The sequence below is a fragment of the Mustela erminea genome, chromosome 11 (genome assembly GCF_009829155.1).
Source record: "Mustela erminea isolate mMusErm1 chromosome 11, mMusErm1.Pri, whole genome shotgun sequence".
NCBI lineage: Eukaryota > Metazoa > Chordata > Mammalia > Carnivora > Mustelidae > Mustela > Mustela erminea.
Window position 1 is genome coordinate 23004218 of NC_045624.1, and position 25436 is coordinate 23029653.

Genomic DNA, 25436 nt, shown 5'->3' on the forward strand with positions numbered 1-25436 from the left:
TCCCGGCCTTGCGGCCCGTCCCCTAAGGTTGTCAGACTCCTGCCCACCCCGCCCTCTCTGGGAGCCAGCCCCAGGCCTGGCTGCTTCTCACAGCTCTCGGTGCGTTACAGAGCGGCCTGGTTCGCTGCATACCCCTGAGGTGTCCGCCCAACCCCTGCCCTGAGCCGGTTCCCAGGCCCGGGCACTGCTGCCCAACCTGCCAAGGTAAGAAGCTGCCACGCCATTTCTTCCACTCCGGAGCCCATTCTGCTGGCCCGGACCTGGGGGGTTTGCTCAGTCGGGGAGCAATGCCCTGTCAAACTGGCTCCAGAGATGAGGTGCTTGGGCTCGCATTCTGCCCTTGCCACGTCATGGCTGCGTGCCTCTCAGGGAGCTACTCTGTGCCTCAGTTCCCCATTTGTGAGCTGTGGATGATGACATTCTGTACCCTGATAAATGTTGACCACCATTACCCACTCTGCACAGAAGACACAGGCGGGCCATCCGGGCGGACCCCTAGAGGGGGACGCCGAGTCGCACAGCAGTACTATGGCAAAGGCAGGCTGAGAAGCAGGTGCCAGGCACTGCGGAAGCTCAGAGGAAGGAGACCCAGTCCAGCCTGGACACAGGAAGGAGAGCATCCTGGAGACAGCGTGTTCTGGGTGAACCCTGAGGATGGAGAGCAGTTAGCTAGGTGACGGGCAGAAGAAGCCAGAGGGCATTCCAGGAAGAGAGGACAGAGGGGTGGGACAGACAGTGTGAGGCAGGTGTGTTAGACGGGAAGCTGCAAGCACGCACCAATGGCCAAAGCCTGTGGTGAGAGCTGAGGGCCGCCCAAGCCAGAGCAGGGGGAGGTGGGCGTGGCCACACTGGGTCCTGGGAGGCCTGGAAGGGCAGGCTAAGGAGCTTGGGTTTTACCCTGTCTGGGCTTTGGGAGCCCCCAAGAGTCTAGGCCAAGGCATGACATAGTCTGGTTTGGGCTCAGGAGAGAGCCCCCAGGGGGCCTGTGGAGGACGGTAGGGGCAGGCTGAGCCGGCAGCTAGGCTGGCTCCCACCGGGCTTCCTTTCTGCCCATCTTCACCCCCACCCCAGGCTGCACGGAAGGTGGCTCTCACTGGGAGCACGGCCAAGAGTGGACTGCCCCTGGGGACCCCTGCCGGATCTGCCAGTGCCTGGTAAGCCCTGCTGCTACGCCACACCCCAGGTCCACCATGTTCATTCTTTCATTTCACTGAGCACATCCCATAGGCACTGGGAGGGGACAGTTGGAGAAGACCTGATGCTGGGCACTTGGGGCGGGGGGACAGGGCTGTGCCTGTCTGCGTGCCAAGTTCTGAGCACGGCAGGTGTGCAGCATGGATTTGTGAAGTAACTCAAAGAACTTGCAAGCTCCAGGAGTGAGACAGGGCAGGATAGGAAAGGCAGCAACAGTTCTAGGGAGATTTCCTAGAGACATCGAGAACTGGGCTGTCCAGTCTGTGACCTAATGCGTGTGGCCACTGAGCCCTGGAAATGGGGCCATTCAATCTGACTTGGGCTGGAGCATAAAATACACATGGGATTTTAAAGACTTAGTATGAAAGAAAGGAATATAAAATATATCATTAATACTCTATGTTGATTGTATCTTGAAATAGCTGTTGGATAGATTGAATTGAATAGAATATCTTAAAAAGTCATTTTATCTGCTTCTATTTTCGTTTTTTATTTTTATTTCCCCCCCCTTTTTTCCCCTTTCTTTCTACTTTTTGAAATTTGACCACCAGAGGAAATTTTTTAAAAGATTTTATTTATTGGTGTGCCGGGGTGGTTCAGTGGGTTAAGCCTCTGCCTTCGGCTCAGGTCATGATCTCAGGGTCTTGGGATGGAGCCCCGCATCAGGCTCTCTGCTCAGCAGGGAGCCTGCTTCCCCTTCTCTCTCTCTGCCTGCCTCTCTGCCTGTGATCTCTGTCAAATAAGGTGCCACCCTCATTTATTTATTTGACAGAGAGAGAGAGAGAGAGATCACGAGTAGGTAGAGAGACAGGCAGAGAAAGAGGGGGGAAGCAGGCTCTCCGCTGAGCAGAGAGTCCAATGGGGGCCTCCATCCCCGGACCCTGAGATCATGACCTGAGCCAAGGACAGAGGCTTAACCTACTGAGCCATCCAGGTGCCCCAACTACTAGAGAATTTAAAGGGACTTGTGACTTGTATTATGCTTCTATTGGACAGCACAGATCTAGAAAATCATGGAAGGGGTTGGTTTAGGTCTTAAAGGGTGAGTAGAATTGAAGCAGAGAGAAATGAGGAAAGACACTCCAGGTGATAGAGACTGAATGTTTGTGTCCCCACCCCCCAAATTCCTATATTGAATCCTAATGGTATTAGGAGGTGGGGCCTTTAGGAGTTATTTAGGTCCTGAGGGTGGCACCTTCATGAATGGGATTAGTGTCTTTATAGAAGGGACCCCAGAGAGTTAGCTCCTCCTCTCTTCAGCCACATGAAGACACCGTGAAAAGACAGGTGTCTAGGAACCTGGAAGCAGGTCCTTACCAGACCCTTCTGGCACTTGCTCTTGGACTTCCCAGCCTCCGGAACTATGAGAACCAAATTTCCGCTGTTCATAAGCCCCCCAGCCTATGGGATTTCACTACAGCAACTGAAATGGTTGGCGCCTCCCCCTCTGTAACCATGTGCTCCCCCTCCCTGCTCACACGGACCACTCTCCCCAACATCTGTGAGAAGAGTGACTGGCTGTCCACTTAAGGGACTGGCAGTATGGAGCCCTGGTGCAGGTGTGAGCTCAAGGGGTGGGATCTGTCTGGGAGGGGCTGTGGTGGAGTAGCGACAGCTGTGGCTTGATTGCCAGCTCCCAGAGGTGGGTGTCACACCAGGCTGGGCATCTCATTTCATTCCCATAACAGGCTGTGAGCACAGGACTATTGTTTTTTTAAGGATTTTATTTGTTTATTTGAGCGAGAAAGAGAGAGAGAGAGAGAGCACATGCTCGAGAGCGAGCAGGGGGGTGGGGCAGACTCCCTGCTGAGCCGGGAGCCGGATGCAGAGCTCAATCTCAGGACCCTGGCATCATGACCTGAACGGAAGGCAGACACTTAACTGAGCCACCCAGGTACCCGAGGACAGAACTATTACTGTCTTTTTTCAGATGGGTAAACTGAGTCACAGAACGCTTCAGTAACGTGATGGGTTATACATCTGTATTGGTTTCCTGGGTTGCTCTCCTTGTGGGTGTGTGTTTGTGTGCATGCACATGTGTGTGTTCAAATTTCCCCTTTTTACAAAGACATAGTTCCTGGAGCGACCACCCCACTCCAGTATGACCTCATCTTAACTAATCACATCTGCAACGACCCTGTTTCCAAATAGGCCACATTCTGATGTCCCAGGGGTTAGGATTTCCACATATGAATTTGGGGGGACACAGTTCAACCCATAACAGTGCTTAGTAAGTGGATCGCAGGGACTTGATTGCTGTTCCTGCCCCCTGACGGAGCTCTAACGGCACCTTCCCCTGCCCCCCCATTGCCCCCTCCCAGGAGGGCCACATTCAGTGCCGCCAGAGAGAGTGTGCCAGCCTATGCCCATACCCTGCGCGGCCCCTGCCAGGCACCTGCTGCCCGCTGTGCGATGGTGAGTCGGTGAGTGGCGCCTGGTGCAGGGGTGCAGAAAGCTCACGGATGGCCCAGCGTGGTCTCCCACGAAGGCCAGCCAGGACGGGCAGCGGGGGGAGCAGCGTTCCTGAGAAGGGTCCGAGGCACCGTCTTCCCCAATAGGCTGTTTCCTAAATGGGCGGGAGTACCGCCGCGGAGAGCCGGTGGGCTCTGGAGACCCCTGCTCGCACTGCCGTTGCGCTGTGAGTGTGGCTGCCTGGCAGGGAGGGCCTGGCTCCCGGGCCTGCCTCTCGGACGCTGACCAGGCCCTATCGGCAGAACGGGAGCATCCAGTGCGAGCCTCTGCCCTGCCCTCCTGTGCCCTGCAGACACCCAGGCAGGATCCCTGGGCAGTGCTGCCCGGTGTGTGACGGTGAGCTGGGGGCTTGAGTCACCTGGAGGGAGGCAAGCACTGGCCCCAGGGAGGCTCCAGGGGTGCCCGGGCACAGGGGTTCAAACCTATAGGAAGCCCCTTGGACTATAGTACAGGAGAAATCCTTGAAAAGCCTAAGGTCCTGTCACCCCAGGTGAGGGGCACATTCTCACCTCGCTTTCTCATGGCAAACTGGGCCCCAGGGTGGGGCCCAAGGTCCTGGAGGTGGGGGAGCCTGGCGCATCAGGGTGGTCGGTGGATGCCTCCAGGTGGTGTGCGGCTTCGCCGTAAGCCTCCTGCTCTGTCCCTACCCCCCGGTCCTCCTGTCCTCCTGTCCAGGCTGTGAGTACCAGGGACACCAGTATCAGAGTGAGGAGACCTTTAGACTCCAAGAGAGTGGGCGCTGTATCCGCTGCTCCTGCCAGGTAGCCAGTCCAGCCCTCTCCCACCCCAGATCTTAGTCAGCCCTTGGGGACCCTCAGCCAGCGTCCCTCCTAGGCCGGCGAGGTCTCCTGTGAGGAGCAGGAGTGCCCGGTTGCCCCCTGTGCACTGCCTGCCTCTGGCTCCCAACTCTGCCCAGGTATGTGTGGGGAAGGGGCGAGGGAGGAAAAGCTTCTAAGAAGGGCTGCTTCCAGCCGCCGCAGATGGAAGGGGGGATTGCCGGGGCCATTTCCCATTCCGGTGTGTGCTCAGAGACCACCATGGGGAGGGCAAAGCCAGGTTCCTGTGGTCTGGGAGGGTCAGGGATGGCTGGAGGTATCCCAGTTGCCCCGGTGACAGCCCCCCTCCCCACTCTGCTGTAGCCTGTGTGCTTGATGGAGAGGAGTTTGCCGAGGGGGTCCAGTGGGAGCCTGATGGTCAGCCCTGCACGGCCTGCTCCTGTCATGATGGCGTGCCCATGTGTGGGACTGTGCTCTGCTCCCCAGCCCCCTGCCAGCACCCTACCCATCCCCCTGGTGAGTGCTCCACACCAGTCTGGCTTTCTTCCCCCACCCTCTGCTTTGTCCAGCTCCCCCCACCCCCAGTTTGCTGGGCTCTGATCTGTCTGTCCCACCCAGGTTCTTGCTGCCCCAGCTGTGAGAGCTGCACCTACCATGGCCAAGTGTATGCCAATGGGCAAAACTTCACAGACGCAGATAGTCCTTGCCACACCTGCTACTGCGAGGTAGCTCCCCGGGTTCGCCGCTGCCCTGCTGAGCCCCTCCTGGGGCCCACCCCCATTGCCCTCTCCCCTGCTCCCAGGAGGGGACTGTGAGGTGCTCCTTGGTTGACTGCCCTCCCACAACTTGTGCCAGGCCCCAGAGTGGACCCGGCCAGTGCTGTCCCAGGTGCCCAGGTATGTGCTTCTTGCACCTGGGGGCCCTAGACCCAGCTCTCCCGTGACCCCCTGGGCTCACCAGATACCTTAGAAAGCAACCACCTTTGGAATTGTTTCCAGCCGGACCCAGCTTGGAACTCTCTAGAACTCACAGAGTATGGGCGGGAGGGAGAGTAGAGATTGTTTCTCCCTTTGTGCTACTCCAGGACCCGTCCCTCCCATTATGTATGCCCTCTTCCTATCCCCCACAACCAGTCAGGTATATTTGCATGTCTTTCTGTATAAAGCAGGTTCATGCCACAAACATTTGGGTCTGGCATGCGGAGATTGGGTGCTGGCGTGCCACGTTCCCCGGATCTGCCCCGGTGGAGGGTCAGTGCCAGGGTGCGTCTCACAAACACACACACTTGCATGCGTGAGCTCCAGGGCTCTTCCCTCTCAGAGGCAGGTAAATGGGCTCAAATACACACACACACACACACACACACACACACACACACGTGTGGGTGCCCACGCACACATAGGGTGTGCTCAGAGAGATACCCACACCCGCCTACATGGACCCCTCCTCCACTCTCTCCATGGGGCTTCCTCTTGGCCTTGCCTCAGTGGCTCTGGACTCCAAGGATCGATGGGCTGCCAGCGCAGCTCTAGAACTGTCAGCCCCTACTGTGCCCCTTCCCCTGCCCCCATGCTCAGACTGCATCCTGGAGGAACAAGTATTTGTGGACGGAGAGAGCTTCTCCCACCCCCAAGACCCCTGCCAAGAGTGCCAGTGTCGGGAAGGCCATGCCCGTTGCCAGCCTCGGGCCTGCCCCCCTGCCCCCTGTGCCCACCCACGGCCTGGTCCCTGCTGCCAGAGCAACTGCAATGGTGAGGTGGAGGGGATAGGGAAAGGGGGGGTGGGGGGTGGTCTCCTGGGATGGCTTGGTCCCATCTGTGGGCTTTTAGGGCTGAAAGGGCAGCATACCCAGGGAGGAGCAGGACCCCTCCTGTTACTATAGCTACCCCTTCCCCCAGGCTGTGCCTTTGGTGGGAAAGAGTACCCCAATGGAGCCGACTTCCCCCACCCCTCTGACCCCTGCCGGCAGTGTCGCTGTCTGGTGAGTCTGTCCCTGTGGGAGGAGGCGTCCCAAGGAGGGGGATCTCCTCTGCCCGCCACCGCTAAGCAGCCCTGTGCCGTGGCCCCCCTGTTGCAGGGCGGCAGCGTGCAGTGCCTCGCCCGCCGCTGCCCTCCGCTGCCCTGTCCAGAGCCGGTCCTGCTGCCCGACGAGTGCTGCCCCCAGTGCCCCGGTAGGCGCGGCCCTTGGGCAGATCTGCCCGGGAGAGAGCGGGGAGGCTCCGCAGCCTCCCCCTGGACCCCTGACACGCTCTTCTCTTGCTCAGCCGCCTCCTCAGGCTGCCCGCGGCCCGGGGGCGGGGTCCCTGCCCGCCACCTGGAGCACTTCTCCCTGCCCGAAGACCCCTGCCGCCGCTGCCTCTGCCTCTATGGCTCCGTGTCCTGCCAGCGGCTGCCCTGCCCACCTGCGCCCTGCGCCCACCCACGCCAGGGACCCTGCTGCCCCTCCTGCGATGGTAACGCCCCGGCGGCGCCCCCAGTGCCACCACCTCCCCCCACGCCCCCCACCCCACTCCTTCCCACTCTGCCCCAGACCCTCGCCCTCTCTTGGCGCCCTCTAGTCCGCAGCACCCTTTCTCCAGCCCCTGACGCTGGGCGGTCCCAGCATCCTCCTCCTTCCAAGCCCAGCCCTCCCACCTCCTGGTTCCCACTAAGTATTGGGGAGACAGTGCCCAGTCCGCAGGGCCTGGGAGGCTGTGGGCCTGGCAGACGGCCTCCCCTCCTGCCCTCCTCGCCTGCCCCCCTAGGCTGCCTGTACCAGGGGAAGGAGTTTGCCAGCGGGGAGCGCTTCCCCTCACCCAGTGCTGCGTGCCACGTCTGCCTCTGCTGGGAGGGCAGCGTCCGCTGCGAACCCAGGGCCTGTGCCCCTGCTCAGTGCCCCTTTCCTGCCAGGGGTGACTGCTGTCCTGTCTGTGAAGGTGAGGGGCAGGGGACTATGGGTATGAGGGGCTGGGAGGGCCGGGTCAGCATCACCTTTACTGCCCACCGTGGATCCACAACATCTATCACGTAATAATGAACCCTGGACTAAAACCTGGAGTTGCTCCTACCACTGCTGCCATTTGGCTGTGTGACCCTGGACGAGTTACATAACCTCTTCCGACCTCTTTTTTTTTTTTTAAATTAAAAATGCATTTTAAAAATGTGCATTTTTGTAAGATACATATAACGTAAAATTCACTACCTTAACCATATATTTTTTTAAGATTTTATTTATTTATTTGACAGACAGAGGTCACAAGTAGGCAGAGAGGCAGGCAGAGAGAGAGAGGAGGAAGCAGGCTCCCTGCTGAGCAGAGAGCCTGATGTGGGGCTCGATCCCGGGACCCCAGGATCATAACCTGAGCCAAAGGCAGAGGCTTTAACCCACTGAGCCACCCAGGTGCCCCTACCTTAACCATTTTTAAGTGTAACTCTAAGTTTAGTTCCTGTAAACAAGAGAGGGTTGAACAAAACCCAGTTCCCCAGTCTTTGGTCACCCTTGTACTATCTTAGCAATGTTGTTACAGACACTCTACCACCTGTAATTTTATTCAGGTAACTATTTTTCTTTTTTTTTTTTAATTCTATTTATTTGAGAGCAAGAACACTAGTGGGAGGGAGGAGCAGAAGGAGGAGGAGAAGGAAACTCCCCACTGAGCAGGGACCCCCCCCACCCCCCCACCCCCATTGCGGGGCTCGATCCAGGGATTCCAGGATCATGACCTGAGGCAAAGACAAATGCTTAAGCAACTGAGCCACCCAGGCACCCCAATGAACTTTTTTCAAATCAACTTTTAAATTTAAATCTTTTTATAAAGGAGTCTTTATAGCATACTGTAAATGAATTCGATTTGCCAGGAATGAAGGTGACCATAAATATTAATGCAGTTAAAAATAAAACATTAAATTTGAGTCTGACACTTGCCTGCCAAGGCTTTGAGACTCAGACACGCCTCTTTTTCTTTTTTTTTTTTTTTTCCTGTTAAGTCTATTTTTTTCTCTACAGCAGTTTTAGGTTCACAGCAAAAGTGAGAGAAGGGTACAGAGGTTTCCCATGTCCCCCTGTCCCCGTACCTGCACAGCCTCCCACATGCCCCCACTGGAGGGGGGCATTTTACGAGCCAACACTGATACATTATGACCTGAAGAGCCCCTTCTTTTTAAAAAAAGGTGGTCAGCAAGAGTCGGAGAGCTGCTTGGGTCAGGCTGCCACCGCTCTGGGACACCCTTCTCGTCCCTGATTAATCAGAGGGCTGGCACCACATCTCCTGAGCCATCTTGGGCTCTCTCCAGCTCTCCTCGGCTTGGGGACGTTGGTGCCTTCTGGCTGGGCAGAGGCCTGCTGAGTGTTTCTCTCTGGGGACAGATTCTGTGTGGGTCTTTCCCGATAGACTAGACGGCAGGCTGAACGGGAGGAAGTCTGCCCTTGGGCCAGTTCCCCCACCCCAGACCCCTCTGCCCCCCTTCCCCTGCCTGGCGCGAGCCCTCCCCTCACCCCAGCTCAGGCCCAAGCAGGGAACTGGACCACTGCTCACCTCTTACCCTTTCTACCCTCTGCCCTCCCCATTGCCATCCTCTCTTAAAGGCTGTGAGTATCTGGGGGAGACCTACCTGAGCAGCCAGGAGTTCCCAGATCCCCGAGAGCCCTGCAATCTGTGTACTTGCCTCGGAGGCTTCGTGACATGTGGCCACCGGCCCTGCGAGCCCCTGGGCTGCAGCCACCCACTCACTCCGGCTGGACACTGTTGCCCGACCTGCCAGGGTAGGACAGCACCTGCCCTCCCTGCCCCTTCTGGGGCTCCCAGGGGCCCCATCACCAGGCCTCGCCACCATCACCCCTCCCCTGAGAGAGCCACACGCTGTGCTCTCCTCAAACCACGCCTGTGCCCTCCTGTCTGTCCCTGCTATTCCCTAAGACTCACGGTTGTGCTCATCAAATAACTGGGCCTCATGCTTCCAGAACTTCCTGCTCTTAAACTGTCTCACTGCCTTCCTAAAATGGCACATTACCAGACTCGGACCCATTCGATGGCTCCCAGGCCCTTGAGTCAGCAGTCATGAGAGGCAGCTTCCTTCCCTCCTGGCTTCTTTTGGCCACGATCCTGACTGAGCCCGGCCCACCTCTAGCCTTCATTTCCAGGAGTGCCCGTGCCTCACCTCGTCTTCCCGCGGACCCCACAGTCGGCAGCTTGCCCGCCATCTTTGACCCCAGCTCTAGTCCTCTCCCCCTTCACACCTGCGGGGGTCCCCACTTGCAGCTAGCCAGGGGCTGTCCTCCCACCATCCCCTCACGGGCCATGGCAGGCCGCACTTGCCGTCTCCCCCAGCCATGGCAGAGGTCCCCGGGCCCAGCCACGCAAGGCCGTGGGGGACTGGGCTGATGGCCACTCTTTGGCTGCGCTTCCTGCCCTGCCAGGATGTCTCTATCATGGAGTCACTGCAGCCCCTGGAGAGACCCTTCCTGACCCGCTTGACCCCGGCTGTTCCCTCTGCACCTGCCAGGTGAGGTGGCCTATTGGAAACCTGTAACCTTTCATCGCTTAGTCCTCCTCTCTGGCCAGGAAGACCTTGTTTCAGCCCACCCACCCCACCGTCTCCCAGGGGTACCATCTGGTGGAAGAGGATTGGATTCGGGTCTCCCGGGCCAAGGGAGGGGGGCTGGAGCCTGGCAGGCTCAGTAGGGACACCCTACCCTGGGGCAATGTGTAGCCTGTTTGGAGGTGGTGACGACATGGAGTCAAGAAGCGGCAGTGTGACCTCTCTCCTTCAGGAAGGTTCCGTGCAGTGCCGGAAGAAGCCCTGTCCTCCAGCTCTCTGCCCCCATCCCTCTCCAGGACCCTGCTTCTGCCCTGTTTGCCACAGTGAGCTGCTTTCCACATGCCCTGCTCCCTGCTCATCCCCCTCCCCCCCCCCCGCCTCTGTCCGCCAGGCCTGTGGTTGGACAGGGCGAGCTGGCACAGCCCCTCACCCAGGAAATGTGTTTCCCACAGGCTGCTTCTCCCAGGGCCAGGAGCACCAGGACGGGGAAGAGTTCGGGGGGCCCCCAGGCAGCTGTGAGTGGTGTCGGTGTCAGGTATGGTAGGGAGGGGGCAGAGTGGGGTAGGGTGGGGACAGGGCCACAGTGCCTCTGGGGCACCTGGCCTAGAGGGCGTCTCCTGCAGGCCGGCCGGGTCAGCTGTGCGCGGCTGCCATGCCCTCCTCTGTCCTGCCCGCTCCAGGTCACGGAGCCGGGCAGCTGCTGCCCTCGATGCAGAGGTATGCCTGGTCCCATGGGGCTGTCCCCTTGTTTCGCCCCTGGCCCCATGCCCTGTATCCACCCCATCTCCCTCTCTTAGCTCTCCCCTGGCCACCCCCTCCCTGTCCACACCACCTGGCCCTCTCACACCCTAGCTCTTGAGTGCTCCTCCTTGCGGGTCTTCAGTTCTTCCTACCTCTCCCTGCCCCTGGCCCGCCAAGACCATTACCCCTCAAAACTGCCCCCTTCCTCACCACACTCTGGTCATCATCATCATAACGACGATTCACATTTGCTGAGCACATCCCATCTGAGCTCAGCACTCGACACATATCTCATTTAACCCACGCACTATCAGATAGGTACTGTTATGATTCCCATTTTACAGATGAGAAAACTGAGGTACAGAGAGGTAAACATAACTTGTCTGTAGTCATGCAGCTAGTAAATAAATGGTAGTCAGGATTTGCATCTTAGCCATCTGGTTCCATATTGTTAACCTGGGGCATATGCTTAGTGATGGAGCCTTTCATTCTTTCTGCATGCACTTATTACACACCTACTGCATGCCAACTGCCATTGCTGGTACTGGTCTACTATTCATTGTAACCCTTGGTCTAGAAAGCAAGCAGACATGGAATGGGATTAAGAACCCAGGTTCTGGCCCTCAGCCCGGGTCCTTCCCCGCCACCATACACAAGAGCTCTGTCCCAGGCCACCTTCTCACCTGCTCCCTGAAGGTCCCGCTCCTGGCAGCCACATGCCCTGCCGAGCACCCAGGGTTGGGGGGACAAGGGCATACCGGCAGAACCAGAACTCTGAGCTCACCCATGCCCACCTGGGACACAGGCTGCCTGGCTGGTGGGGAGGAGCACCCTGAAGGCAGTAGCTGGGTGGACCCCCAGAGCCCCTGCTCCTCCTGCATGTGTCATGATGGCGTCGTGACCTGTGCCCGCCTCCAGTGTGTCAGCTCCTGCGCCCGGCCCCACCAAGGGCTCAATGACTGCTGCCCTCGATGCTCTGGTACTGGGAACCTGGGGCCAGCGTCGGGGAGGCAAGGAGGCAGCACCTGGTCCACATCTCCCTCCGGGGCTGGGCAGCAGAGCCGGGCTGTTCTAGAAGTGGCCCCCATTCTTGCACACACTCCAGTCCCTGGAGCTGGGGGTCACTGCAGGGAGAGAGAACCCCACCCCCTGGTGTTCCTGCCAACCTAAAGGCTCCCTGGTCTTGTTCTGCTCCTACCCTCCCCCCCCACCCCGCCCCGCCCCAGACTGTGAGCATAAGGGCCGCAAGTATGAACCAGGGGAGAGCTTCCAGCCTGGGACAGACCCCTGTGAAGTGTGCATCTGTGAGGTGGGTGACGGCAACGCTGAGGGGTGGGGAAGCCTGGACCCTGGGGGGCACAAACACTATGAGGGTCAGAGAGAGGATTGTGCGTGCCTCTGTGGCCAGGAGGAGAGGCAGGACTTGGGGTGAAGTGAAGAGCTAAGAGGGGCCAGGAAGTGTGGGTGGGACAGGCACTGAGTGGGGATGTGGGGATGTGGGGCTGGGGGCAGTGGGAAGGCCCTCCTGGCTGGAGGGTAGTGTGGGTGTGTATGGGAGGTAGGGGGAGATACCTGGGAAGCGGTTGTGGGAGGATGTTAGAGAATTCCATGTGAAAGCAATGGTGAGCAGACATATGACATCCCATGTCTGGAGACCTGGCAGGGAGCGGGGAGGATAGCATGAGAGTGCGGGAGGATCCGTGGTCACATCAAGGGTCAGGCCTGAGTAACTGGCAAGAGAAGGGGACATCACCTCTGGGTTAGGGCGCAGGGTGAGAAGCAACCTGGGGAGACGGTCAGTCTCTGCAGACGGGAGTTTAATCGCCCAAGACGTATCCAGGGGGAGGTGCAGCGGGCAGATGGAAGAGCCTGGAGTCCAGGGGAAAAGGGTGTGTCTCGGCTGCCAGGGCCTGGGACCCACCCCATTTGCTCACTCATTTTTGTAGCTGCAGCCTGAGGGACCCCCCAGCATTCAGTGTCATCGACGGCAGTGTCCCAGCCTGGTGGGGTGTCCCACCAGCCAGATCCTGCCCCCTGGGCCCCAGCACTGCTGCCCCACCTGTGCCCGTGAGTCCCTGGATGTGGGGGTAAAAAAGAGGGTAGGACGGCCACCCCCAGAGTGACACTGGAAGAACCAGCCTGCTCTCCTCAGCAGCCCCAGCCTTCACCCTTTCTTGAGTCTGATGGACTTACGGAAGCCCATGCACTGGCCAGGCAGCCCCCAGGGAGAACTGGGGATCCTTGACTGCAGCCACACGCAGTTTATGGGCCTCTTGCCCAGCAGGTGGCGCTGTGGGGTGAGACTTGCCCTCCTCTGGCTTCTTGAGAGCACCAACTGGAGACCAGAGGGGCTACAGAGGTGGGGAGTTGTTCTTACCAACACTTGCTAGGATGTGCTTCAGGGAAGGAGAAGAGGACTGACATTATTATGCTAGACACTGTACATGGTGCTTTGAATAAACAGTATCCCATTTAATTCTCGGTTGCCCAGTGAGAGGTATTGTTGTTCCCTTTTACAGATGAGAAAACCTCTGTTTTCTCATCTGTAAAATGCTGAATCTAATGCTGAAGCCAGGATTAGAACCTGGAGTACCTACCTGGCTCTCTGGGCTTCCTTGTGCCATTTTCGCCAGGAGACATAAAAGGAAGTAGCAGAGGGAGCCGGGGAGGCATCCTGATGGTCCTTAGGGACCTCAGGCTAAGGAAACCACGCCCTATCCACTTCCAGGCGCTCCACTCTAGTTAATGTTCTTTTTAAAAAGTCTAAACTTTTTTTTTTTGCTGACCCCAGAAGAAAGAGGACTTCTCTTAGACTCAGGGTGCTGGGGATAGAACTATGCCCTAGGCCTAAGATGTCTGGGGACACAGTGGGTAGGTGGGCTTTTGCCCCCTGCTGCCCCCTTCTCCCCCCAACATGGAGTTCTTGTCTTCACAGAGGCGCTGAGTAACTGCACAGAAAGCCTGCTGGGCTCTGAGTTGGCCCCGCCTGACCCTTGCTACACCTGCCAGTGCCAGGTGAACCCTTCTGCCTCGGAGACTCCCAAAGCTCTCTCTTCCTCCTCTGTAAGCTGTGGCAGTGCCCCCTGCCCTGCAGCAGCTCCAGGCTCCCCACTCACCCCAACATCCACCCACTTGTCTGGGACATCATACCTGGCCTAGGCCTGCTTCCAATGACACCATGCTCCCTCCCTGCTGATCTCTGCCGGTGGTGGTCACACGCCCTTCCACAGGACCTGACATGGCTCTGCGTTCACCGGGCCTGTCCCGAGCTCAGCTGTCCCCTGTCAGAGCGCCATACCCCCCCTGGGAGCTGCTGCCCCATGTGCCGAGGTAAGTGCCAGCCTTGACTTGCATCTCTGAGCCTGAACCCAGGGGGTAGCCAGGCAGGGAGGCATCCAAAGGCTTACATGGGCAACCTAGGGTCTATACTCCAAATGCAGGCTTCATTCTTTTGGAGAAATAAAGGGTTACTCATGGGGGCGCAGAAAGCCAAGAAAAGCAGGGAATGAAGTCTGGATTCTCGAGGCCTCACTTGAGACTTGTCGGTGGGCTGAGGGACCCCGGGCCCACTGACCAGGGTTTGCAGTGAGCTGGCAGCTGGCCCATGGGAAGGTTCCAGCCTCTGGCTCTTTGGGCTTCCGGGGCCCTTTCTGCTTCCTGAGCCCTGGGGTAAGGCCTACCATCTAGTAGGTCATCTGGACACTGGTTGAGGAAATCAGCAGCATCAGGGTGCCCGTGGAGGGGTGTGGCACTGCCCTGCTGTGGGCCTTCTGGGTGGGCTCCAGAGAGGAGGATGTAGCTGGAAGGACAGTGCTCCCGCGTCCTCACTTCTTCCTTCTCAGAGTGTGTGGTGGAGGCCGAGGACCGGAGAGTGGCCGATGGAGAGAGCTGGCAGGACCCCAGCAACCCGTGCATTATGTGCACCTGCCACGTGAGCAGGGGTCACCGGATGGGCAGGGGTGGGGCAGAGGGCCTTAGGGATGGATGGACAGAGGAGTCTCAGGACACTGGACCAGTGAATATGGGGTCTTTGAGGTAATTAGAAAAAGGCGGCCCCTCTGAGCGAGGGCGGGCAGCGGCTCCCGTGTGCTGGGGCAAGGAACTAAGGGTTGATTTCATCCCCCACTTGAACATGACCTGGGTGTTCTTTTGGGGCAGGGGCAGAGAGAAGGGGTGGCTGCCTCAGACTGTGACCCAGAGGGCCTCCAGAAGTGTGAGGCCCAGGGCCCCCAGGTCCTGCAGGAGGTCTTTAGTGCAATGACTCCTCCTCAGGGGGGCCACGTGGAGTGCGACCCGGAAGAGTGCCCCGCCCTCTCCTGCCCGCAGGGCTGGGCGAAGGTGCCAGAGGCCGGCGGCTGCTGTGAGCGATGCCAAGGTGACAGCCAGAGCGACGGCGGGGTTGGGTACGAGCGAGACCCAGTGCGAGGGACGGGCAGTTGACCCTACCCCGCTTCTTGTCCCCTCAGCCTCCGCCCAGTCGTGCGCGCACCAGGGCCGGGAGGTGGCCTCCGGGGAGAGCTGGGCGGTGGACGTTTGCACCACCTGCTCCTGTGTGGCCGGCACGGTGCGCTGCCAGAGCCAACGCTGCCCGCCGCTCTCCTGTGGCCCTGTGAGTGCCGCGGTCGAGGGCGGTGGGGTGAGTGGGCACGTGGCACCCACACCCGGGTGAGACCAGGCGGGAGGAAGGAGGCAGGGTTTGGGGAGCGGCCGCCGCGTGGCGGAGCCGGGAGTACCCGGGGCCGTGGAGTTCCCAGGTGTGGCCACAAGGCGGCGCCCCGAGCCCGCTCGCGGTGAGTCCGGAAGCGGAGCGGGAGTCCCTGGAGATTCCCAGGCGCTCCTCGGTCCGGGGCAGTCTCTGCGTGGGGCATGGCGGGGAGGGCGATGTTGCTGACTGGATCTGGGGCTGAGGCCAGGACGAGGCCCCCGCCCTCAGTCCCGGCAGCTGCTGCCCCCGCTGCCTGCCTCGACCCGCCTCCTGCATGGCCTTCGGAGACCCTCATTACCGCACCTTCGACGGCCGCCTGCTGCACTTCCAGGGCAGCTGCAGCTACGTGCTGGCCAAGGACTGCCGCGGAGGGGACTTCAGGTGCGCAGACCCCCGTGCCTCCTCCCTAACTCCCTACACCTGTCCCTGCTGACCCCGGCACCTGAGCCTCTCCCTCCACAGCGTGCACGTGACCAACACCAACCGGGGCCGGAGGGGTGTGGCCTGGACCCAGGAGGTGGCGGTGCAGCTCGGAGACGTGACCGTGGGGCTGCTGCAGGGTGGAGTGGTCACGGTGAGCAGAGCTGAGGACCCGGGGAAGGTCGGTCCTGCGCCGTCCGCCGTCCACTTGTCAGTCCCGCGGCCACCCCTCCTCCTGCCTCCCTCCTCCAGGTGGATGGGCGTCCGGTGGCCTTGCCCTTCCTGCAGGAGCCGCTGCTGTACGTGGAGCTGCAGAGACGCACCGTGATCCTGCACGCCCAGCCGGGGCTCCAGGTGCCGCTGTCAGGGCCAGTGAGGGTGTGGGAGCTCCCGGCCTGTTCAGGACTTTCTATCTGGAGAGGCAGTGGGAATACCAGCTAGGGCCAGGGCCAGATCAGGCCAGGAAGGTGAGAAAGTTCTGCTGGATTCTGAGGGGAGGAGAGGAATCATGATCAGACACCCTGGGTAGAGTGAAAGGAAATCTGAGCCTAGTTTCTAATCTTGGTTCAGCCACCAACACAGTGGGGCACTTAGGTCCCCTCTGGGCCTGTTTTCTCACTGGTAAAAAAAAAAAAAAAAAAAAAAAAAATATATATATATATATATATATATATATATATATATATATATATATGGTAGATTTTTAGAAGGATGTCAGTTAAGGTCTCCTAGGTGGCTCCTGAGATCCTTCCAACTCCCATGCCAGAGAGTGAATTTCTCCCTGCCTTTGGCAAGAAGTACACTTTGTAAATTCCTAAAAGAAGGCTTGTCTACCCTTGTGATCTGGACTCGAATTGTGCTTTGTTCTCTGTAAGGCTCTAATGCCCACGAGAAAGTGACCCTCTGGAAGCGGGTTTGCATTTCACCAGGGGCCCAGCTCCGTGGGGAGCCTCTCTCCACGCATTCTCCTCCCCTACAGTGTGGAGGGTGCTGACAGTGCCTGGGGCCAGGATGGGGTCCCTACCTTTCCCCACTCCCCAATCCCAGGCTCGCTGCACAGGTGCTGTGGGACGGGCAGTCTCAGGTGGAGGTGAGCGTACCAGGCTCCTACCGGGGCCAGATGTGCGGGCTCTGTGGGAACTTCAATGGCTTTGCCCAGGATGACCTGCAGGGCCCTGAGGGGCTGCTCCTGCCTACAGAGGCTGCCTTTGGGAATAGCTGGCAGGTGAGCGGCACCGGAGCTGGGTGGCTGAGGGAGGCACACTGAGTGGGAGTCTTAGAGCAGCCGGCTTACATGGGAAGTCGGGGGTGGGGGGAACACATCGATGGGTTTGGCAGCTTCAGGATGATTTGGGGGCTTCTGGCCTGTCATGGTGCTGGGGCAGGGGTGGGGGGCAGGACGACCTGATGAAAGAGGCATCCCCTAAATCCGCAAGCCCTGCCTTGCCACTCGCCCGCTATGTGACATTGAATAAATCCCTTACCTGCTCTGGGCCTTGGCTGTCCATCTGTAAAATGGGGACAAGGAGAAAGTTGCCAGTACTTCCTTTGCTGTTCCTGTAGGGAGGTTTCTGAAGCTAAACCAAAATATTTGGTGGAAAGTGTTTTGAAGAACGTAGCACACAAAGGTCAGCTGCCAGTGGATGCTGTCCCATCACGGTCACTCTTCCCACCTAGGTCCCAGAAGGGCCGGGACCTAGCCGGCCATGCTTCAAGGGCCGCGAGGTGGATCCGTGCAAGGCATCGGGTTACCGGGCCAGGCGTGAGGCCAACGCCCGGTGTGGGGTGCTGAAGTCCTCCCCATTCAGTCGCTGCCACGCTGTTGTGCCACCGGAGCCCTTTTTCGCCGCCTGCGTGTATGACCTATGTGCCTGTGGCCCCGGCTCTTTGGCCGATGCCTGCCTCTGTGACGCCCTGGAGGCCTACGCCAGCCACTGCCGCCAGGCAGGGGTGACGCCGGCCTGGAGGGGCCCCACACTCTGTGGTGAGGGGCGATGCCCAGTGCGAGTTGGGGAAGAGGGTGGCACAGGGGGCTCAGGTCTGGACGGGGTTAGCAGGTAGCAGGAGGGCCTCATCGCCAGGGGTCCCCCATGACCTTGCCTTCCATTCCACCTGCAGTGGTGGGCTGTCCCCTGGACCGTGGCTTCGTGTTCGATGAGTGTGGCCCGCCCTGTCCCCGTACCTGCTTCAACCAGCACGTTCCCCTGGGAGAGCTGGCGGCCCACTGCGTGAGGCCCTGCGTTCCTGGCTGCCAGTGCCCTGCGGGCCTGGTGGAGCACGAGGCCCACTGTATCTCACCCGAGGCCTGCCCACCTGTCCAACTCACTGGGGACCAGCCCCCCAGACCTCTGCCCAGCCCTGGCCAGTAGCCCCAGGGGTCACCTGGAGCCAGGATGATACCAGGACTCCAGAGCCATGGACAGAGGGCCCCATCCAGGCCCCAGGAGCCTGGGCCTGTGTCACACAAAGACCTCAGTGTGTTCAGTAAGAGGAAGTAAAATTGGGGCTCTCCTAAGGCATACTCGTGTGTGTGTGTGTTTTCTCCTGGTGTTAGATGGTGGCGTGGGCTGCTTGGAACATGGGGTCCAGTGGTCTGTGTCCCCCGAATCCAAGAGGTGGCAGCTGTGGGAACTGAGCCCTGGACCTTGCTCACTTCTCGCAGCTGCCTGGGCTGCCAGTGCCTGCCATACCCTGGCATTGCCTGGGAAAACCTGCACGGGACAGCAGGAGGACCTAGGTATCTCCGTCTCAGCTCTGTGCTCACATGATGTCTCAAGCATGGCCCGTGGTCCCCATGTTGGTCCCTGGGTGGTTCACGTAGAATCCTGTGGGGGCGCTGAGGAGCATAGAAAAGGGGCTCAGACCTCACGTGGTGTTCCCTCTCCTCTCGACTTTGGGGAGGCTAGGTGCATCCAGGGCCTCTCTAAGAGCTGGTGACAGGGACTCCTTGCCTGGGATGGGGGACAGGAAACATAACAGACCATGAGGAAATACGGACACAGGCACACATGCACACACGCACACACATGCACATAATACACACATAATATGTACATAATACACACATGCACATAACACACATATGAACACACGTATGCACCCATGTGCATATGCACACTCCTCAGAAACTCAGATAAACACACGCAGCACACGCGTGGGCCCCTGTGTGCGTTCACAGCCACGCCCACCCTGGATGGTGGTATGAGGAGCGGACATCCTTGTAGGAGAAAGAACATAGGTTTGGGAATAGAAAATAAGTCTATTTCTTTGAAAAGTCCCTTTGCAAAAAGGACTCTGTTTTGGTGACATAGGGGCCTTGGGTAAAAGATGAGGGGGTACCCTGTTCTACTGCCAGCTCCCTAACCTTTCAGCAGCAGTGGAGGGAGAGCTGGACTGACCCGAGACTAGCCGTCTGGCCCGCTCAGCCCACGTGTGCCAAGGCCCAGGGAGCAGAGGCAGCCCTGGGCTCTCGCTGAGCGGCTGCAAAGCAGTGGGTACGCAGGGCTGCTCCCGACAGCAGGGGACGTGGCAATGACAGACCAGCTCGTGTCCTTGTCCCTGACCTTGACATAAACTACACAAACCATGCCCTCAACCTGCTGCATCTCGTGTGTCGGATGAGTCAGCAGAGTGACCCGGGGCCAGCACCTTGCACTTGGATACCATGGAGCAGGCACCTGGGAAGTGCTCGCCCTTGTCCTGCCTGTGGTGGCTCCTGCCCCCTCCCCAGACCACGTTTCCCCCCAGCCCATTCATCATCACGTCCACCTTCCTCCTGAGGAGGAAGACAACACCCACGTTAGCTAGGGCACCTCACCTCTGTGGGGCGGCATGGATTCCGTAGACCGGAATGGGGAGGCTGGGACCCATTTCGCACAGTAAGTGCGCCGTCGGTGGCTGTGGCCCGCGTGGCCCGCGTGGGGTGGGTTACGTGGATGGAGCACCATTGCCAGCCTCATATGTACACATACAACACATGCTCTCAGCACAGGCCTTGCCCTGCCCTGCCGCCCCTTACAGCCAAGAACCCCAGGTCAAAGGCAGGCTGAGGCTCCCTGAGACTTGGCTGGGGTCCAGGCCCCGGCTCACATGTCAGGTCCCTGCATTACTGAGCTTGGGAGCCTTTGTCTCCTCCTCTTTCCCTGGTCCTCCCCTCTCCCGGCGGCGAGCAGCAGAGGAGAGGGAGGAAGGGAGGGGACACCTGCTCTGGCGCCCCCTCCCCATGGAGCAGACAGCCGCACCTGGGGGCCCATGGCTCCCTTGCAGCCACAGGCAGGCCTTAGCCCTGTACCAGCACATCTTTGGACGCCCTGCAGCCCTGGGCCAGCTCCAGGCTGCCCTGCAGCAGGTGAGGGAGGTGGGGCATGGCCTCTGAAGGGCAAGGCGGAGGCCTGACTCCATCTCGTCCCCCGCAGGTGCGGGAGAGTCGGGCCTGTCGCTCAGGACTGGAGCTGCCCACTGTGTTGCTGGAGATGGAGTGGAGCCGGAGGGCCCAGGAGCAGGTAGGGGGCTGGCCAAGGGGCGTGGCAGAGGGCAGAGTGGGCACCCCTTCCTACCCTGGCGCCCCATCTTTTTGCAGCTCCTGTGGGACTTGGAGCTGCTGACTGGGGCAGGGCTGAGCCTCTTCTGGCCCCCCTGGGCCCAGTTCTGTGGTCTGAGGGGCCAGGCCCGGTGTGTATGGAGCGAGCGCAGCAAGTCCCATGGTGGGACAGGCGGGGATCCTGAGCGGTGGGCCAGCAGGGTGAGCAGGGGCCTGGCTGGAGGCGGGGGGGTGGTCATGAAGGAGGTGGGAGAAGTAGGGGCTTCGGACACAGATGGGCCTGGGTTCTGTCTCTGTACCGATGCTCCCTGGGGAATGTAAGCCTCTGTTCCCTCAGCTACGAAATGGGGAAGGTAATCGATCTTACTCGGAGGGAGCCCCAGTGAACTCATCCACATGAAGGTTTTGCATGTTGCCTAGTGCCCAGGACCTGCTCATTACATACAGCCTGATGTTACCGTTGCACAATTAATGACCATCTTGATCAAATCAGTGGTGTGATGCTATCTCGAAGGCTTTAGACATGGCTGCAGTGTGGGAGGAAAGCAAGCCTGGCTTGGTTCCTGAGGGCAGAGGCCCAGAGGCCCGGGGTCTCAGTCACCAATGGTCAGAGGCTCTTGGGGCAGGTTGGCAGCCCCCTCTGAGAGCTGAGGCATCCTCAGCTGTAGTGAGTGGGGGTGTTAGTGGACAACCGCTAAGGGAGGGCCCAGCCAGCATTGTTGGCCAGAACAGAGGTCTCTTCTGAAGGCTCGCATGGGTGGGAGTGACCTGTTTCCTCACAAGGAGGGGGAGAGAGCAGGGTCATACATGGGCACGGACACCGGGAGAAGGGCTGATCGTGGGCCATCTTCAAGGCTGCCCACCACACAGGGGATGAGCCCCTGTGGACTGGGGCACCCTCCAACTTTCCAGAGTTCCAGGCTGTGCCCACTGCCTCAGGCTGGGGACTCTCTGAGCCAGACCCACCAGCTTCCAGACGGGTGAGTCTTTCTCCCAGGAAACTCTGTCCAGTTTGTATTGCCACACAGAAGGGCCAAACACTGGACCCTTTTTCTCTTTCCACGGTCCTGCCTAGCACTTCTTCCTTATGCCCAACATTCCTCTTGGGGTTCTCACTCAGTTGTACCCATAGGGTTACCCCACAGCCCCTGGAAAGGGTGATCCCCGAGTTCCAGCTCCTGGGACCCAGGGGTGGGGACAGAGCTGGGAGAGACCACCCTGGACTGGGCTCAGGCATTGGGGTGGGGAGACAGATAGGCTGCCTCCCACTTCCAGAGCCAATGGGCTACAAGGGTGATTCTGAGACAGCCTCTGACCCCTGCAGGGGGCAGGCAGTAGACCCATCATGGGCCCTGGATCTGGGCGAAGCTAGGAGGGACAGAGACCCCCGGTGGGAGAGACCTCCCATGCCTGCAGAGCCTACACCGGGTACGCTGACTCCCTGGCTGGTAGCCAGATAAGATGGGGAGGTGGTGGGAAGTCCTCATCCCAAGTGCCCCGATTCCAGTCCCCTTCTCAGTCATTCTTCATCTCATACTTCTTATTGGGTGCCAAGGAGCACCCGGGGACAAGAAGTAGGTTTTATTTTATGTCCCAGTTCTACCTGTTCAGTACCAGCTGTCTCAGGCACTGGGTCCAGGATTCTGAAGCTAAACTGGGGCTCCGGGGAGGGAGTGCTGGCAACGACTGTGTGCAGTGGCCCAGGGAGGAGGGAATGAAACAGCAGCACATGTCACCTGTTTGCCACCCCTTCCCCCTCCCCGCTGGGCACTGGGAACATACAGATCATGTTGGCCTCATTGGCCTTATCATTTGGTCCCTGTCACTGCGGGGCTCACAGCTTAGTGAGGGTATAACCATAAACAGGCAATTAGAATCCCATGGGAGAGATGCTGTGAACCCTGGGCCTATTCATTTGAATGAAACAGACTCTCGAATTTTTGGTTAAATAAACCTAGTTGAGCCATAAGCCTCTCATCGTCGCATCATGCGCGTGAGAGAAAAAGCAAAGAGCCAACGCTTGTTTTTCTGATCGACAGATTTTTCCAAGGCAAAGATCTCTTGGGAATACAGAAGTATCAGTTACAACTTTATAACCAGAGAAATAAGTTGTCGAGTAAGACAACAGATTAGAATTGTGAGGGGACCGGGGTTGGGGGTTATGTTCACTGTTCGCGGCAATCATTTCTAAAGGCTTGGGAGTCTTATCAGACTCCTTTGTTTGAAAGACATTTTCACAAAGAACATACCCATTTGGTTACTGTTGTGAATATTCACACATCCACATTGCATAGATGAAATATTCTTGTGAACGTTCTCCATTTAGGATCTTAAGAAATCAAGTTCTTTTAACAGTTTTAGGGATGCAGAATGACTCTCCTTCCTTCACAGCTGCACGGGAGCAGAGACGTTTCCTATCTTTATTTTTAGAGTTCTTTTGTTAATTATGAAACTTGCAGTTTTTAGGGCAGGCTTCAGCCTAAAATTTCATTTCTTGAGTTTCTTTTGATTTTACTGTCAGCAACCAAGAAAGACCTAAAGAGGATTTTTCTTAATAACAGCAAAGTAAGGTGCATACAGTGGGTTTCTTGATGGGCCTAGATGGCCCACCAGGAGGAAGTGGGGTGCCCTTATAAGGCACTGACAAGCCTGGCCAACAGACCCTCCCCCCACCCCACTCCCACCCCCGGGGCATCCCGTGGAGGTTTTGAGGACAAGGGTGCGCAGGTTCTGCTCATGTTCCTCTGAGGTGCTCTTGCCTTGGCTGGGAGGATGAGGAAGGTGTGGTGGGCTGTTGGCAGGCCAGTCCAACAAGCTGGCACATGGCAGGGAGTTTAAAGAAAGGTGGACCAATGAGCTGCGACAGCGCTGAAGTTCAAACATCAGTCGTCAGGGCGTCCCCTTCCCCTTATGTGCTGGGGACTCCCTCGTTCAGTTCAGGTGGAATGTGTGTGAGGGGCTGGGACATGACCAGAGGGTTCCTGACATTGGTCTTTCTCCCTCAGATGGCTTACAAGAGCCGAACCCCACCACCAGCAGTAGCTTTGGGGACCCAGGAAGCTCTAAGTTCAAGGTAAGAGTCAAAATGTTCTGGGCAAAGGCCCTCTCAGATTGGGGATAGCAGGGGTGGGGTCTGCCTTAGAGGAGGCTACTGGGGGGAAGTGATGCCACCTCCTGTAAGCTGGGAGAAGAAGGGGCCCTCCCTGAAGCACCGTTTACACTACATACAGTAGGCTTATCGAGTTCAGGAATCAGGCAAGGGCTGTAATGGAAATGAGGTCCACTGGGACAGCCTCTGAAGTCTCCAGGGTCGCTTGGGGAAAGTGGCCCTGGCGTGGGGATTCCCTCACAAGCCTGGGCCCAAATGCTCTTCCTTCCCAGGACCTGGCCCAGAGAGGAGAAAGAAGACAAGCCCGACCTACAACCCAAAGGCCGTCCACAAGCCTATGGGGGAGGAAGCTCGTGTCTCTAAGACCCTCAGGCCTGCCCTCCCAGGGCCTGTCAGAACCCCAAGATCCCCCTGAGGGGCTGGACTGGAGCCTGGGCCAGGAGAGGGCAGAACTTCAGAAACTGCTGAGGATTGAGATTCCTCAGAGGCAGAGAGAGCAGGAGCCTCTAGAGCAGAAAGAAGAGCGCCCCGGGGGTCAGAGAGGGGAGGCCCCCAGGGGGGAGAGCAAGGAAGTTCTGAGTCCGAGAGAGAAGATACACCAGGGTCAGAGTGGGGAGGCTACTCAGGCTCTGAGGGAGGAAGCCTCCGTGTATCCCGGGGGGAAGGCTCCCCAGAGTGAGAGGAGAGAGTGTCTTCAAGGTCAAAGACACAACAGCCCTGAGTGCCAGAGAAAAGAGGTCCTGCAGGAGCCGCAGAAGGAGACTCAGGGTCTGGAAGTGAAGAGCTTTTGGGCTTTCCCAGGCCGAGTCTCACAAGCCTGGGGGGTGGCTGCGGGAGAGGCGCCCACACAGCCCCCAGAGGAAGGCGGTTCCCTGGGAATTTCTAGGGATTTCTGCAAGTCCCCGGGAGAACAGAAGCCTCAGCCTGGGGGAAGGGAGAGCCCTGGCTCCGGGAAAAGGACAACCCAGCTGACGCAGGGCCAAACTGACCGCCCAAAGCCGGCCACAGGAGACCCCAGGGCCGCACAGGAGGGGGCACGGCCTCCCCTTCCACCGCCCAGGCTCCCAGGCCCAGAGGCAGAGGCGCTAGCGGCCCCAGGCATCGGGGGCTTGGGCCCGCAGGGGCACCCGCTGGCTCTCCCAGGGCGCCCAGGGCCGGTGCCCGACCCACACGGACTTCGGGGCCTGGAAGGAAGCCCGGGCACGGAGGAACAGGTGCCCGGCGGTTCCACTAGGCTCCTGGGCACTGTTGGGGAGCTGAGGGGTGGCGCGGAGGCCCCCGGTGCCTCGAAGGCCACGTGGCCCAGGCTCCCAGACCGGGAGAAGGTGTCAGTGTCCGTGAGCGCGGCACAGAAAGAGACCGCCCTGCAGCGGCTGCTGGAGCTGCACCGCGCGGCCAGGCGCCGGGGGCAACAGGCCCGCGAGCAGCAGAGGCTCTGGGTGTGTACCCGGGCCGGGCTGGGCCAGCCTGGGGCACGAGAGGCATGAGGAACACGTGGGGCGGACCCGTGTGGCCACTGACAGCCGCCTCCCGCAGGTCTTGGAACGCCTCCGGCTCGCCTGGAACCGCCACTGCCGGGTGCACCCTCTGGGGCCCCCACCCAGCCCGGCCCAGCTCCCGCCACAGGCAAGACTCACGGGAGAAGACTGTGGGGCCCCCACGATCCTGCCAGGGCTGGGGTGGGTGGGGGCGCCTCCCGGGTCCCTTCTGTCGCGCACCGGCACCGACACAGACCAACGGCCGGAGGGGCGCATCTGCTGGGTGCTGCCTCCTGCTGGCTCCCTCCGGACCGCAGGGCAGGCGCCCGGGGACTCAGCGCTCGGCCCACCGCAGGAGGACGGGGTGGGGCAGCGACGGGCCCTGCGGGAGCAGCTGCAGCGAGGGCTCCAGGAGAGGACCTGGCGGCTGCGGGCCATAGGGGCCAGGTGAGGGGGAGGCCAGGGACGCTGATGGGGGAGGGAG

At 59.3% G+C, this 25436-nt stretch overlaps 1 protein-coding gene across 13 annotated transcripts in view; it reads left to right on the top strand.

Moving 5' to 3' along the window:
- The window catches only part of KCP (kielin cysteine rich BMP regulator), a 32145-nt gene that overhangs the window by 6091 nt on the left and 618 nt on the right, over positions 1-25436 (top strand). The window contains exons 9-47 of one of the 13 annotated variants that reach the window (XM_032305039.1): positions 111-204; positions 1072-1154; positions 3516-3609; positions 3753-3832; positions 3909-4002; positions 4342-4427; positions 4501-4582; positions 4806-4958; positions 5061-5167; positions 5245-5338; positions 6020-6193; positions 6341-6423; positions 6520-6613; positions 6707-6895; positions 7187-7357; positions 9007-9183; positions 9838-9923; positions 10192-10282; positions 10412-10494; positions 10583-10676; positions 11506-11679; positions 11927-12009; positions 12647-12767; positions 13636-13715; positions 13931-14030; positions 14543-14631; positions 14973-15075; positions 15167-15309; positions 15614-15786; positions 15868-15979; positions 16078-16179; positions 16886-17050; positions 20241-20327; positions 20405-20566; positions 21278-21345; positions 21690-21793; positions 23371-23438; positions 23747-24913; positions 25011-25399. In XM_032305039.1, the coding sequence (XP_032160930.1) occupies positions 111-204; positions 1072-1154; positions 3516-3609; positions 3753-3832; positions 3909-4002; positions 4342-4427; positions 4501-4582; positions 4806-4958; positions 5061-5167; positions 5245-5338; positions 6020-6193; positions 6341-6423; positions 6520-6613; positions 6707-6895; positions 7187-7357; positions 9007-9183; positions 9838-9923; positions 10192-10282; positions 10412-10494; positions 10583-10676; positions 11506-11679; positions 11927-12009; positions 12647-12767; positions 13636-13715; positions 13931-14030; positions 14543-14631; positions 14973-15075; positions 15167-15309; positions 15614-15786; positions 15868-15979; positions 16078-16179; positions 16886-17050; positions 20241-20327; positions 20405-20566; positions 21278-21345; positions 21690-21793; positions 23371-23438; positions 23747-24913; positions 25011-25399 (5699 nt within the window). Of the gene's footprint in view, positions 1-93; positions 205-1071; positions 1155-3515; positions 3610-3752; positions 3833-3908; positions 4003-4341; positions 4428-4500; positions 4583-4805; positions 4959-5060; positions 5168-5244; positions 5339-6019; positions 6194-6340; positions 6424-6519; positions 6614-6706; positions 6896-7186; positions 7358-9006; positions 9184-9837; positions 9924-10191; positions 10283-10411; positions 10495-10582; positions 10677-11505; positions 11680-11926; positions 12010-12646; positions 12768-12855; positions 12998-13635; positions 13716-13930; positions 14031-14542; positions 14632-14972; positions 15076-15166; positions 15310-15613; positions 15787-15867; positions 15980-16077; positions 16180-16885; positions 17051-17502; positions 17810-17943; positions 18361-20240; positions 20328-20404; positions 20567-21277; positions 21346-21689; positions 21794-23370; positions 23439-23746; positions 24914-25010; positions 25400-25436 lie in introns of those variants that run through there. The other 12 variants (XM_032305028.1, XM_032305030.1, XM_032305029.1 and 9 more) reach the window with 12 other exon arrangements.